The sequence below is a fragment of the Mesoplodon bidens genome (genome assembly GCF_964165515.1).
Source record: "Mesoplodon bidens genome assembly, chromosome: 1".
In the NCBI taxonomy this organism is placed as follows: Eukaryota; Metazoa; Chordata; class Mammalia; order Artiodactyla; family Ziphiidae; genus Mesoplodon; species Mesoplodon bidens.
This window is the reverse complement of record NC_138176.1, coordinates 3,382,224-3,394,861: the sequence shown is the minus strand read 5'-3', so window position 1 is coordinate 3,394,861 and position 12,638 is coordinate 3,382,224. Positions and strand designations below refer to the sequence as shown.

General features: G+C 48.7%; 1 protein-coding gene across 2 annotated transcripts in view; it reads left to right on the top strand.

Moving 5' to 3' along the window:
• The window catches only part of MGMT (O-6-methylguanine-DNA methyltransferase), a 302,941-nt gene that overhangs the window by 52,962 nt on the left and 237,341 nt on the right, over positions 1–12,638 (top strand). For both annotated transcript variants that reach the window (XM_081247244.1, XM_081247245.1), the window contains exon 2: positions 6,894–7,030. In XM_081247244.1, coding sequence (XP_081103370.1) covers positions 6,906–7,030 — 125 coding nt within the window. In that variant the 5' untranslated portion in view covers positions 6,894–6,905. The remainder of the gene's footprint in view (positions 1–6,893; positions 7,031–12,638) is intronic.

Below are 12,638 nucleotides of genomic sequence, written 5' to 3'. Positions count from 1 at the left end.
TTTAAGGAGCATTAAAAGTAGAGTGAATTGGGGGTCCTGGTGAGAGACCAGGTCAGGCAGGAAGGAAGGGACGCCCCAGGTTGTTGGGGGGCTGCAAGGACTTGTGGTGGCTGGGAGAGAAGGAGACGCGATTTCTTTCGTGTGTCTTTGTTTTACTCGACCTTTCTTTTTTTAAAAGTCAAAAAAATTCCAGACCTCTAAGTTTTTATTTTATGCAGAAGAGTATCAACAGCCCTTTGTTTTGCATGTGTGAGATTGAGACAGTGATAAATGTAGAACATTTGCTATCATCACCTGTGTTTTATATTACACTGAATTTTAATACAATTTTTTATCCTTGTGAAAGGGATTCAGGTTTACTGTGGAAAACTTAGAAAATGCAGGTAGAAAGATGCAGGTAAATATTTCAAATGATTCTACCATATCTCTCTTGGTTTTCTAAGATAAACTTTTACTTTGGAATAATTTTGGACCTATAGAAAAGTTGCAAAGATTGTTCAGCATGATTTGCTTTTAGTGGGTAATTTTCCTCCCCCGGTAGACCACGGTTGTCTCGTTACAGTTTCAAGCACCTGAGCCTGGTGGCTCATGCGTAAGGGGCACTCGGGTATTGATTATACATTTATTTATTATTATTTATTTATGGCTCGTTGTTTAGTCTCCCTTCTGCCTCACACTGGTTGGGCTCATCCTCATGCCTCCGTGGACTGTTTCCACGGTCTCCTTCACGACTCCCATCCTCTGTTCCCACCTATTCTTTACGCAGCTGCCAGAGGGAGCCTTTGAAAAGGCAAACCTGGTGGATTTCCCCCTTGTTTGAAGCTCTGGGGCTTCTCAGGGAGGAAGCCAGACACGAAACTGACCCGGTGGAGGCTGTGCGTCTCCCCCACGCTTCTTCCTGCGGCCCCTGGGCCTCGTCCCTCGCCTCCCAGGCTCTGCGCCGGCTGTCTACCTCAGCCTGCTTCCACGTGCGTCTTCTCTCCTGGCCGGCCCCTTGTTATAACTCAGCTCTCTGTGTAGATGTCGTTTTCTCCAGACATTTTTAGCTTCTCTCCTGCAGTGTGTGGCCCCGCTCCCCTGTGGCAGCCACCCTCCCCGCCCAGCAGCAGTCCCCCTGTGAGGCTGTGGGGAGCCTGCTTGGCCCTGGACTTGGTACTTGGGCTGAGGCTGTGAACGTTGTAGAGTCCACAGTGAGCAGGTGTCTTTACTGGGCCTCGTTGCCTTCTTGGCTCACTTGTTGGGGGTCACAGTCATGGCCTTCTCTGGGCTGGTGTTAGTTGATGAAACTCCTGGTGAGAGTTCATCTTTGGAGCCTGGTGGTGGGTTGGCCTCTGGAGTGGAGTGTTGGGACGTCGCTGTGGGAGGGTGTCGGGCGGGTCTGTCACACTCCTGGGGCTCAGGATTCCACCCGCATCTTTGTGCAGCCATCGTGCACGGCAGCCCCGTGTGTGTTTGGAATCGCTGCTTTCCAGACGGTACCTCCCAGCAGCCTGTGCTGAGAGGCTCTCACTCCCTGCTGCATTCACCTGCTGTGGAAGCCTCGCTGTTCTGCCACTGCCCCGTTTCAGCCCCCACGGGTCCCTCCTGGTGTCTGTGACACCCCCATCTTGTCTGCAGGCACCCCCCCCACCTCCTCGCCAGGCCTGCCAGCTTTGCGGGACCTGCAGCACACCTGCTGTTTCAGCCTGGGCTTCTCGTCAACACACACACCACGCCAAATGGCCCAGCGCTTCTGTCCTGGGGACACATTATCCATTACCTAGGAGGATGCAGTATTCAGCTAATTTTTACTTTTGCTCGTGGAAGGACTCTGTGCTGAATGCCCTGGCTGTCGACAGGAAAGAAAGTCATGCACAGGTTTCTGTGGAGCCTCAAACACCATTTCTGGCTGGGTTGGTATAAAATTATGTAAAAATTGCAGCTTTTCTTTTTCTGGCAAAGTAGCCGTTGGTGGGTTATGGTGCATTATCTTTGACTAGCAGTGGTTCTGCTAATGGGCTTAAAAACCCAGAGGCGCTGGTGAAAGTACAGCTCAGCCAGGCCGAGTCCAGAAGGAGCTGGGCTGTGAGTACCAGGCCCGAGTCTTAGGGGAGGTAGTTCTGGGGAATCCTCACATTCAGGAAAATTGAAGTGGGGTTTGATTTCCATTCTGTTTAACTGATAAGGAAGTCTAAGGAGCTCACCTCCTCAGACGTCACATAACTAAATGACCAGCTGAGTGGATTTGGCTAGAAGTGACACGTGCCACTTGTTCAGAACCCAGATTCTGAGCTTTCCAGTTATTCCTGTTAAGGACTGATTGCTCTTTGTTGGTTCCTGGCATGGTTTGTGATTGACTCACCATGTTCTGTGGAGGCCAGCGGAGCTGCTGCTCAATACGAGGGGGCGGCTTGCACTTGGGGCATGAGTTTAGACCAGGTGGTCCAGGGCCAGTGCCAGTGCCGTGTTGCCGGGCGGTGCATGCTGGTGCTGGGCACTGGGGGCAGCACGGCGGCTTCAGGCCGAGCTTCAGCGTCCTCTTGGTCCCATGCAGAGATGCAGGAGCTGGAGTGTGAGGCCGTTGCTTGGTCCGGAGGCGGCCCTTCCGTTATTTGGAGTGTGAGGCCGTTATTTGGTCCAGAGGCAACCCTTCCAGCTATGCCGGGGTTAGCTGGCTGCCTTTCTCCTGCATTCTAGGCCAGTGGCCTCCAAAGTTCGGCCAATCCAGGCTGTGCTCAGAGCCCGGCTCCTGGGACGGCTTGGTGGCGTGCAAGGCCCTTCTCCTGGAGAAGCGAGGGGCCTGAGCTCTCTGGAGACCTGCTCGTCCTCCCATGTGGCGGAAATCCTCATGCCCCTGCACCCCCGGTCACCTTCATTGTCCTACCCCCGACCCGCCCTGCGCAGCCGGATGTGTCTCCCCAGCCTTTCCTCAGAACAAGGGTGAGAGCTGGGCACGCGCTGAGTACGACAGAGGTCCTTTCGAAGCTGCAGGAGCGCCCAGCCGCCCCGTTCACCGTTTTTCCTGTCTTCTCCAGCTGGGCCCCTCAGAACAGCCCAGCAAGACTGGTGGACTCAGGTTACCATTCTTAGTTTATTGATGAGAAAATTGAGGCCTGGGAAGAGGAGCGGACATCTAACATTCACCCTTCTCCTGGTCGGCCGTGTGCTGGTCTCATTTCTGCAGCGATGCCAGGCCGTGTGCTTGAGCGGGGCTGGCATGGACACAGCCCTCCTGGAGGCTGTCCCTTTTCCTGGCCACTCGGCACAGGTACACCCTGGCCTGGCGCCCACGTGAGCTCTAGGCACCTGCTTGGGCCTGAGTCCAAGGGCAAGTGACAGGGAGCCCGGGCGGCGGGGAATTGACAGCGGCTGCAACATCCTGTTTCCCGGGGGGGCGGGGGCGGGGGCGGGCCCCGGCGGCCCCGGCGGCCCCGGCGCCGGCCGCGTGCCTGCAGTCCCTCGTTGTTCCCACAGGTGTATCCTGGGGCTTGGTGTTGGCCGTGGTTGGACTGTGGCCAGTCTTGGTTCCTACCGTTTTCTGAGCCTGCTTCTCCAGCCTTCCCAGAAGTTCTGTGAGTTATGGAACGTCTTTCAGTAAATTGCTTTTGTGCTTAAATTAGCCAGCATCAGTTTCAGAGGCTTGCCAGCAGGAGTCCTGCCTGCCATGGGCTCGTGACTTGTCAGGCTCCGGATCTGAGGCCTGAGCCAGGGCCCTGAGCCTGGATCTGCTGAGAAACAGCCTTCATCTTGATGGAGGCCTGCTCATTCAGCTTCTGAACAGGGACTTAGGTAGGAGGCACGGGTCGGTGAACACGTTTGCTAGTGCTCGGTAAAGAAACGAAGCTGACTTCTGTTGCAAGACTGCTCAGAGCTCTTAACCCGCTAACGTGCAGGGCGTCAGCCAGAAGGGGATAGCGCGTCCAGGCTTCTCATCGTGCCAGCAGAGCCCTTTCTCCGAACACACTTTGTGCTCAGAGAAATGTTCTGCTGGCCCCTTGGCCCGGATGGTGGACACGCTCATGATCTGGTTCAACACACATATGATAAACCCCTTACATGTATAATGCACCTGCCGTCTGTGGGGCCCTGACTCGTGGTAGCATGGTCGCCTGCCAGCAGCTCAGGGTGATGGACAATGTCCACAGATGTGAGCGGGTGCAGGTCAGGAGTTGATTCTGGCTTCAGGAAGCGAGGGGACACACCCAGGGGGTTGGGAGAAGGGGTGGCAGTTGGCTTTTGAAGAACGTTTAGGATTTTCAAGTTGTTGGATAAGAATTTAGGGAGGAGAGCAGTGCACTCTGGGTGACAAGGTCAAAGGCCAAGGATATTGGGTTAGAATGTCAGTTGCGGCAGGGATAACAGTAATCCTAAGTCCTTCGGGGATGTCAGGTCTTTACACACATTCCCGCTAACCCTCGTGCCAGCCCTGTGATTTAGGTATCGTTTGTCCTACAGATAAAAGCACTTGTGTCTCAGAGAGTTTAGGTGACTTTCTCAAGGTGACGGGGTCGTGGGTAGGAGGCCATGATCTCCCTCTGCCTGGTCTGATCCCTGTTTCCACATGACAGAGTGGAGGGGGTGGGAAGACTCTCTTGGTTTTTATCCCTCAGGCAGTGGGGAGCCATGGAAGGAGTATGAGGTGTCAGCATCTCCGATGCCGGGCAAACATCTGAGAAGGTTTCCCAGCAAAATCCTGTGTCCACTCACTGGGGAACTGGAGAGCTGTTCGATTCAGACCCCTGTCACTGCGCACAGAAAGGGGGATGTTGACCAGGGCAGCTCTGGAGCCCAGGGGTTCAGGATGGAATCTTGGGAGTGATGCTTGCAGAGCATGGGGTTTGGGGAGTGGTGCTTGACCTCCTCAAGGCATAGACGTGTGTGTGCCTCTGTCCTGGGGCTGTTGGGAGGTGGAGCAGGTGGAGGCACAGAGAAGGGAGGAGAACCTGCGGGCTCAGGGTGATGGGGGCGTGTTGAGGTTTCACTGTAAAGCAGACACCAGGCCAAGTGGGGCAGACGGGACAGTCTGGGAGAGGCCAGTCCCCGGTGTCCAGGCCTGGATACTGGAACCCTTGCTGCACGTGAGGGGCGCCCACGGACTTAGGGCCGCTGGAGCGTGAAGGCAGCCGCCAGCCTGCAAACAATGAGCACGGCTGCATCCCAGGAATACTTCCCTTGCAAAAAGCAGGCGCTGGGCCAGGTTTGGCCGGCGGGCCGCGGTTCGCTGAGCTGCTGTAGCGCCGTCGTGTCGTCAGCAGTGATGTGGTGTTCGAGGTGAGGGTGGCTGGAGCGGGAAGACCCCGGGTGTAAGGAGGGGGCCTGAGGGCGCCCTTTCTCGGGGAGGTGGGGGTTGGTGAGCGAGTCCGGGAGCACGGGCGCAAATGAATGAGACGAGCTGAAAATGGTAGAGCCGGCGTGTAGTGCGTGCGGTGCGGGCGTGTGCGGACAGGCGCCACGGTGCGGGGGCAGCGGGGGCCCAGGAGCACCGCCCGGTGGGGCTCGGGGCGGGGCCGGGTGGTAGCCGGCTCAGCGACGCGCTGCACAGGCGGAGCGCCCACGCGCGGTTATGGTTTTGGACAAGTTCACGTGAAGCGCTTCCAGGATGCAGAGGTCAGGAGAGCCAGGCGGCAGCCCGCCTTGCAGTCCGGAGCTCGCAGGGAGGCCTTGCGGGGCTTCGGTTCCGGTTCCGGGGCGGCTGTGGCCGAGGGCGGAACCCTGGGAAGCACTGGCGCGTGAGGTGGCCCGAGGGAGGCGTGCGGGAAGCAGGGCAGGAGTCACCCGCCGGGGAGACGAGGCGGCCCGGGTGGGCTTCCCCACGGCCCTCTCTTCCGGCCTCCCCTCGAGGCCGCGGGATTTTTACAAAACGCCAGCCTGCCCAAACCTTGGTACAGGCTTCTGGATGCTCTTAGTACATCTGTTCTTTCTTTTAACCTTCCACTGGGTTGACCAAAATTAGCATCTCAGAATTGTTCGCGTGGAGGGGACCTGATAGGATAGCTTTTGTACTCTGGCTTGAACGCAAGAAAAGTCCGTGCGCTTCCGTAAGAGTGGGATTCCCACGCGCGGCCCGCCGCGGCCGCTGCTGAGTCAGATCTCGCTCCGTTTCTGTAATATATTTCATAATGCTTTAGTTTTAAACGTACTTTATTCAAAATATCCCATGCTTTGTCTTCAGTTTTTACTGAAAGTGTTGTTGGTAATTGTTTTATTTTAAATAGCTTTAGGTACTTTTTAAAAGGAACTTTTATTTCATCTTTGACTATGCGTTGGTTAAAGATAAATAAGAATAGGGAGATGGTAATTAAAAAATTTTTTTAAAATTATTTATCTTTGACTGCGTTGGGCCTTTGTTGCACGCGGGCTTTCTCTCGTTGTGGCAAGCGGGGGGCTACTCTTCGTTGCGGTAAGCGGGGGGCTACTCTTTGTTGCGGTGCGCGGGCTTCTCATTGCGGTGGCTTCTCTTGTTGAGGAGCACGGGCTCTAGGCGCACGGGCTTCAGTAGTTGCGGCACGTGGTCTCAGTAGTTGTGGCTCCCGGGCTCTAGAGTGCAGGCTCAGTAGTTGTGGCACAGGGGCTTAGTTGCTCTGCGGGCATGTGAGATCTTCCCAGATCAGGGCTCGAACCTGTGTCCCCTGCAGTGGCAGGCAGATTCTCAACCACTGAGCCACCAGGAGGTCGTAATTTAAGGAGATGAAAGGAGAGTGAACTGTTGGTTGGCTGCTCTGGGTAATTATGGTAATCTTTTGTCTTCAAAGTGACTATGTTATAAAAATAACACATTATATGGTTAAATTCCAAAAATGGGGGAAAAACTTTGGAAGATGTTTTATGTCTTAAATAACTGGGGCTTCTGTTGTGCTTTAGAAGTGACCAAACTCTTTCACGTGTGCTTAACTTTAAAAATTGTTTCTCTTTAGGTACTTGGGAGAATGAACAAGACCTGTGAGATGAAATACAAAATGATGGACAGCCCTTTGGGGAGGATCGAGATCTCTGGCTGTGAGCAGGGTCTGCACGGGATAAAGCTGCACGGCCAGAAGATGCCGGACACTGAGTGAGTGAGAGTCCTGTGTGACACCCACTGCTTGGTTTGTTCAAAGCAACAGAGAGAATATGATTATTGCTTGTTGTCCGTTGATCACAGGGTAACACGGAGCCACACGCCACCAATCACAAAAGTTAGCATCTCTCTAAAGATGTTAGGACCATGATTGTTCGTTTTCAGCATCTGTGCTTATTGCCCAGGAACCCTCCACCTCCGATTAACCACAGGGACATAACCTGTAATTAGGAGCCCCAAGACGTATTAATGTGTACATTTATAGAGGTGTTGATGGACTGTATTGAACGCTTTGATTCTTAAGCAAGTGGGATGTGGGAATCTCTTTGGAAGTTTGGTGGCAGGGAGCTGCTTCCTTAATCTTGATTTTTAAATCCAGGACCAGCATTCACTGTTCATCAGTCTGCCAGGTGATGAACTTTTATGGGACTTTTGTTAATGGAATTTTTTATTGATGGACTTTTATTCCAAAGTCCTGGAATTGCTTAATCAGGAGCTCCACTGGGCCTCTTGGAGGTGGTGTCTGGCTGTTGGTGTGTGTGCACAGCAGAGGAGAAAGGGTATGAAATCCCCTTGTTAGCATGAAGTTAGGGTACTGCCATTTCTCACAGAACACGTTTCTCTCTTTCTTGGACGATCTCCACTATTTATTTTCTCTAATTATAAAACCATAAAAAATTCAAAGCACTCCTTAATGTTTTGTTCTGAAACGTAACATTCAGTTTCCTCCATTCATTGATTGTGAGTAGCAGTTGTATTTTAAAATTGCAGTTCTTGTTATTTCTGACAGAAGAGGGCAAAAACCACCCACTCCTTTGCTCAGCGTTTGTCTTAACGGGCTAATAAACACAGCGCCAAGGATGTTAGAAAAAGAAAATACATAAGAAACATAAAAATTGATTTTAATGGACCGCTGTCAGAGATGGCTATAATGAGCACAAGGGCGGTAATAAATATCAGTTTTCGCCTCCTCGGTGGAGATTTTTCCTGTAGAGCTGCACGTTACAATCAATAGTCTTTTTTAAGACCAAAAAATAAGCAAACCTTTGAATTATATGAATACAGTCTTCTTGATTTCTATGAGAACCATCTGGCTGTAGTGTTCAGAAAATCACAGGCACCAAATAATTTGTAGGGAAAATGTCATTTTGTCTTTTAGTGTGTTCAGTTGCACAGTAAATCACAGAAATTATGTGTTGAATTCTTTTTTTTTTTTTTTTTTTGTAAAAAAAGGAGCAAATGAATTTGGAGAAGAAAAAGTAGGAGGAAAAACCCCTCTTCAAATGCTTTAAATGTCCATTAGGAATTGTGAGAACAGAGTGAAGATGAGGCTTAGCTTTGCTTCTACTTTCTGTACTTTCTGAATCAAGTTAGGATTAGGTTCATCTGTGGAAAACAAGCTCCTCCAAGTAACAGCTTAATCAGATGCAGCCGGTTTCTCTGGAGGAGAAGCCCTGGCAGAGGAGCAGTGACGCTGGGTCTGCTGGCGGGATGGTCACTGGAGTCTGGCGCCCTCAGCTTTCCTCTCGGCATCTGCAGGCCAGACTCTGGGGTGCGAGCTGCCACACCCCTTCACAAGCAGCAGAGAGAGAAAGGAGGGGATGCCCTCTGTTGCCAGAAGCAGCATCCTCCGTGTCTTCTCTTACCTCTCTGGGCACGCCACGCGGGAAGCACGGAGCTTGGCGTGTGCGGGCTGAAGGCGGCAGTTCTGCGTGGAGCGGATTTGGCGGGGGCGCGGAGGGCAACCAGCGGTCCGTTGTATGTGGTTAATTTGGGGAGGGATATTTCAGAAGTAGAGAACGGCATAAAAATTATCTGTGTGAATACTCAGGAGTTAACAGTTTCTTTCATTTAAAAAAACTGAGGTGAAAATCGCATAATAAGTTTCGGAGATTTTAACCGTAAAGTTCAGTGAGTTTTCACAGATGTGTACGACCACACGACCACCAGCCCAAACCAAGACATAAAACACTCTAGAAAGTACCCTCGTGCTCCCTTTCAGTCACCCCCTCCCCGTTGGCATCCACTGTTCTGATCTCTGTCATGTTGGGTTAGTTTTGCTTGTTCTTGAGCTCGTTATAGATGGAGCCATACAATACATACTTCTTTTTGTATTCAGTTCAACAGTGTTTTCAAGGTTCACCCGTGTTGCTCTGTGTGTCAGTAAGTAGTTCATTCTTTTCTATTGAGTAGTAGTTTGTTTTAGGAATATACCACAGTTTGTTTATTCATTCTCCTGTTGATGGACATTTGAGTTGTCCAAGTTTGCGCTACTGTGAACAAAACTGCTATGAATATTCTTGTTCAGGCCTCTTTATGGACGTACGTTTTCATTTCTCTTGAGTAAATTCCTAGGTGTGGAATTGCATGGCTGGATTGCATGGCAAATGGATGTTTAACCTCGTAAGAAATTGCCAACACGTTCCCCAAAGTTTACCATTTTACATTTCCACCAGGAACGTATGGGAGTTTCTGCTATTCTGCCTTCTCATCGCACTTGGTGATGGTAGTTTTTAAAGTTACAGCCACTCTGGTGGGTATGAAGTGTTCTCTCTCTCATTGTGGTGGTGACCTGCCCTTTCCTGATGACTTACTTGAACACCGTTTTCAGTAAGCTTTCATTGTGAGGCAAGTCTCTTGCCCATTTTTAGTTGGTGTTTTCTTGGTTTTTGTTGTCAGTTGGTAGTTCTGGTTATAATTTGGTGATCAGATATATGTGTTGATCGTTTTCTCACAGTTGGGGACTTGTGTTTTTATTTTTCTAATAATGTCTTTTAATGAATAGAAGTTTTTAATTTGGAGGAAGACCAATTTTTTTTTTCCTTTCTGTTCAGGATATTTTGTGTGTTTAAGAAATATTTGCCTACTCTAATTTCACAAATAGATTCTCTTATAAATCCTTTGAAAAACATTATAATTTTAGCTTTTTATGTTTAGATCTGTGTTCCATCACCTTGAATTACCTTGTTTTGAGGTACTCAGTTTTTTCCACAGATATTTAGTTGTTTCAGTATCATTTGCTGGCGAGGTGGGGGGTGGGGAAACAATTCCTTTCTCCATGGCATCGCCTCAGTGCTTTTGTCAAAAAATCAGTCACATGCTCATACGTGTGTGGGTTACATGTGTCTGGACACTGTTGTGTTCAGCTGATCTTTTCATCTATTCTGTGCCAGTGCTACACTGACTTGATGATGTAGCTTTGTGATAAGTCTTGAATTAATGTGAGTCTTCCAGCTCTCCACCCCCCCACCACCCGTTTTGTTTTGTTTTGGAAAATTGTCTTGGTTTCTAGGTCTCAATTTTCCATGTTACTTTTAGAATTAAGGTGTCAGTTTCTCCAAAAATGCCTATGGGGATTTAGATTGGAGTTCATTGAATCTGTGTGTCAATTTTGGGAGGGTTGACATCTTTTTTTTTTTTTTTCATGTTCAAATAATCATCTTTTATTGTGCCATTATTGTGCTAAGCCTGGGCTGTAGGCTGAATGTTAAGGTGTTGATCCTAACCCCCAATCACAGCCCTCGTAAATGAGATTAGTGCCCTCATAAGAGAGACCCCAGAGAGCTCCCTCATCCCTTTCACCATGTGAGGACACAGCGAGAAGACAGCTGTCTGTGAACCAGGAAGCAGGCCTTCACCAGACACCCAGTCTGCTGGGGCCTTGATCTTGGACTTCCCAGCCTCCAGAGCTATGAGAAGTAAATTTCTGTTTATAAGCCATCTAGTCTCTGGTATTCTGTTAACAGCAGCCCTGATGGACTAAGGCAGCCTGCTATACCATATGACCTCGTTTGAATTGTTTTTGTTTTTTTTACATCTTTATTGGAGTATAATTGCTTTACAATGGTGTGTTAGTTTCTGCATTATAACAAAGTGAATCAGTTATACATATACATATGTTCCCATATCTCTTCCCTCTTGCGTCTCCTTCCCTCCCACCCTCCCTATCCCACCCCTCTAGGTGGTCACAGAGCACCGAGCTGATCTCCCTGTGCTATGCGGCTGCTTCCCACTATCTATCTACCTTACGTTTGGTAGTGTATATATGTCCATGCCACTCTTTCGCTTTGTCACAGCTTACCCTTCCCCCTCCCTATATCCTCAAATCCATTCTCTAGTAGGTCTGTGTCTTTATTCCTGTCTTACCCCTAGGTTCTTCATGACTTTTTAAAAATTTCTTAAACTCCATATATATGTGTTAGCATGCAGTATTTGTCTTTCTCTTTCTGACTTACTTCACTCTGTATGACAGACTCTAGGTCTATCCACCTCATTACAAATAGCTCAATTTCGTTTCTTTTTATGGCTGAGTAATACTCCATTGTATATATGTGCCACATCTTCTTTATCCATTCATCCGATGATGGACACTTAGGTTGTTTCCATCTCCGGGCTATTGTAAATAGAGCTGCAATGAACATTTTGGTACATGACTCTTTGAATTATGGTTTTCTCAGGGTATATGCCCAGTAGTGGGATTGCTGGGTCATATGGTAGTTCTATTTGTAGTTTTTTAAGGAACCTTCATACTGTTCTCTATAGTGGCTGTACCAATTCTTAAATTGAATTTTCCAGTTCCTGACTGTGGTTTAGCTCAGCATTTGGTTAGTTTCTATTTAATTTTTCTCAGTAGTGTTTTGTAGTTTCCACTTTAAAGATCTTGGTGTGTCTTTTGTAAAGTTGACTTCTAAATACTTTGTTGTTGATGGTATTCTAAGTCAGCTTAATTTTTTTGTTTTTAACTTTTAAACTACTGCTGCTGGTACCTAACACTTGATTTTTGTATGTTGGTTTTATTCTGCCGTCTTACTAAATTCACTTCTTAGTTCCAGGAATTCTTTGCAGTTTCCTTAGGATTTTCTCTGTAGAACATCATGATGTCTGTGAGTAAACACACTTTGCTTCTTTCTTTATGATCTTTTTGCCTTTTATTTTTTTTCTTTTGTTGCACTGGCTAGAACCTCCAATATGACGTTGAATAAAAAGTCATGACAGTGGACCTCCTTCCCGTGTTCCAGTCGTAGGGGGAAGCTTCAAGTATATCAGGGTGACTGCTGGCCTTGTTGGCTTTAATAGGCGTCCTTTCTCACACTGAGAATGCTTCCTCAATCTGTTGAATTTTGTTAAATGGTTTTTCTGCATGTATCAACACGATCCTGTTTTTCTCTTTTATTCTTTAAATGTGAAGTAAGCTAATTTTTGGATTTTAAACCAATCTTGAAATGCTGCTATACTACATCATTTAATTCATGGTATAGCCTTTTTTCCCCCTTACGTATGACGGGTTGAAATTTGCTATTTCGTTTAGCATTTATGTGTTTAAGTTCATGAAGGGTGTTCGTCTGTAATTCGTTCCTTGGTGATGTCTTTGTGAGGTTCGGGCATTTGGGTTTTTCTGATCACATGAAGTGAGTTTGGAAGTGTTCCCTCCTCTACTTTCTGAAAGAGTCATGTGGGGGAATTTTTTTCTTCCAGTTTGACGCCACCTGGATCTGGTAGGAAGGCTTCTGATTAGAACTCCCTTGTCTGATAGAAGTAGGCGCTGCCCTCACCCACCTTGAGGGGGCGCTCCCTTGCTTTGGCTTTTTGCAGGTGGAGCCAT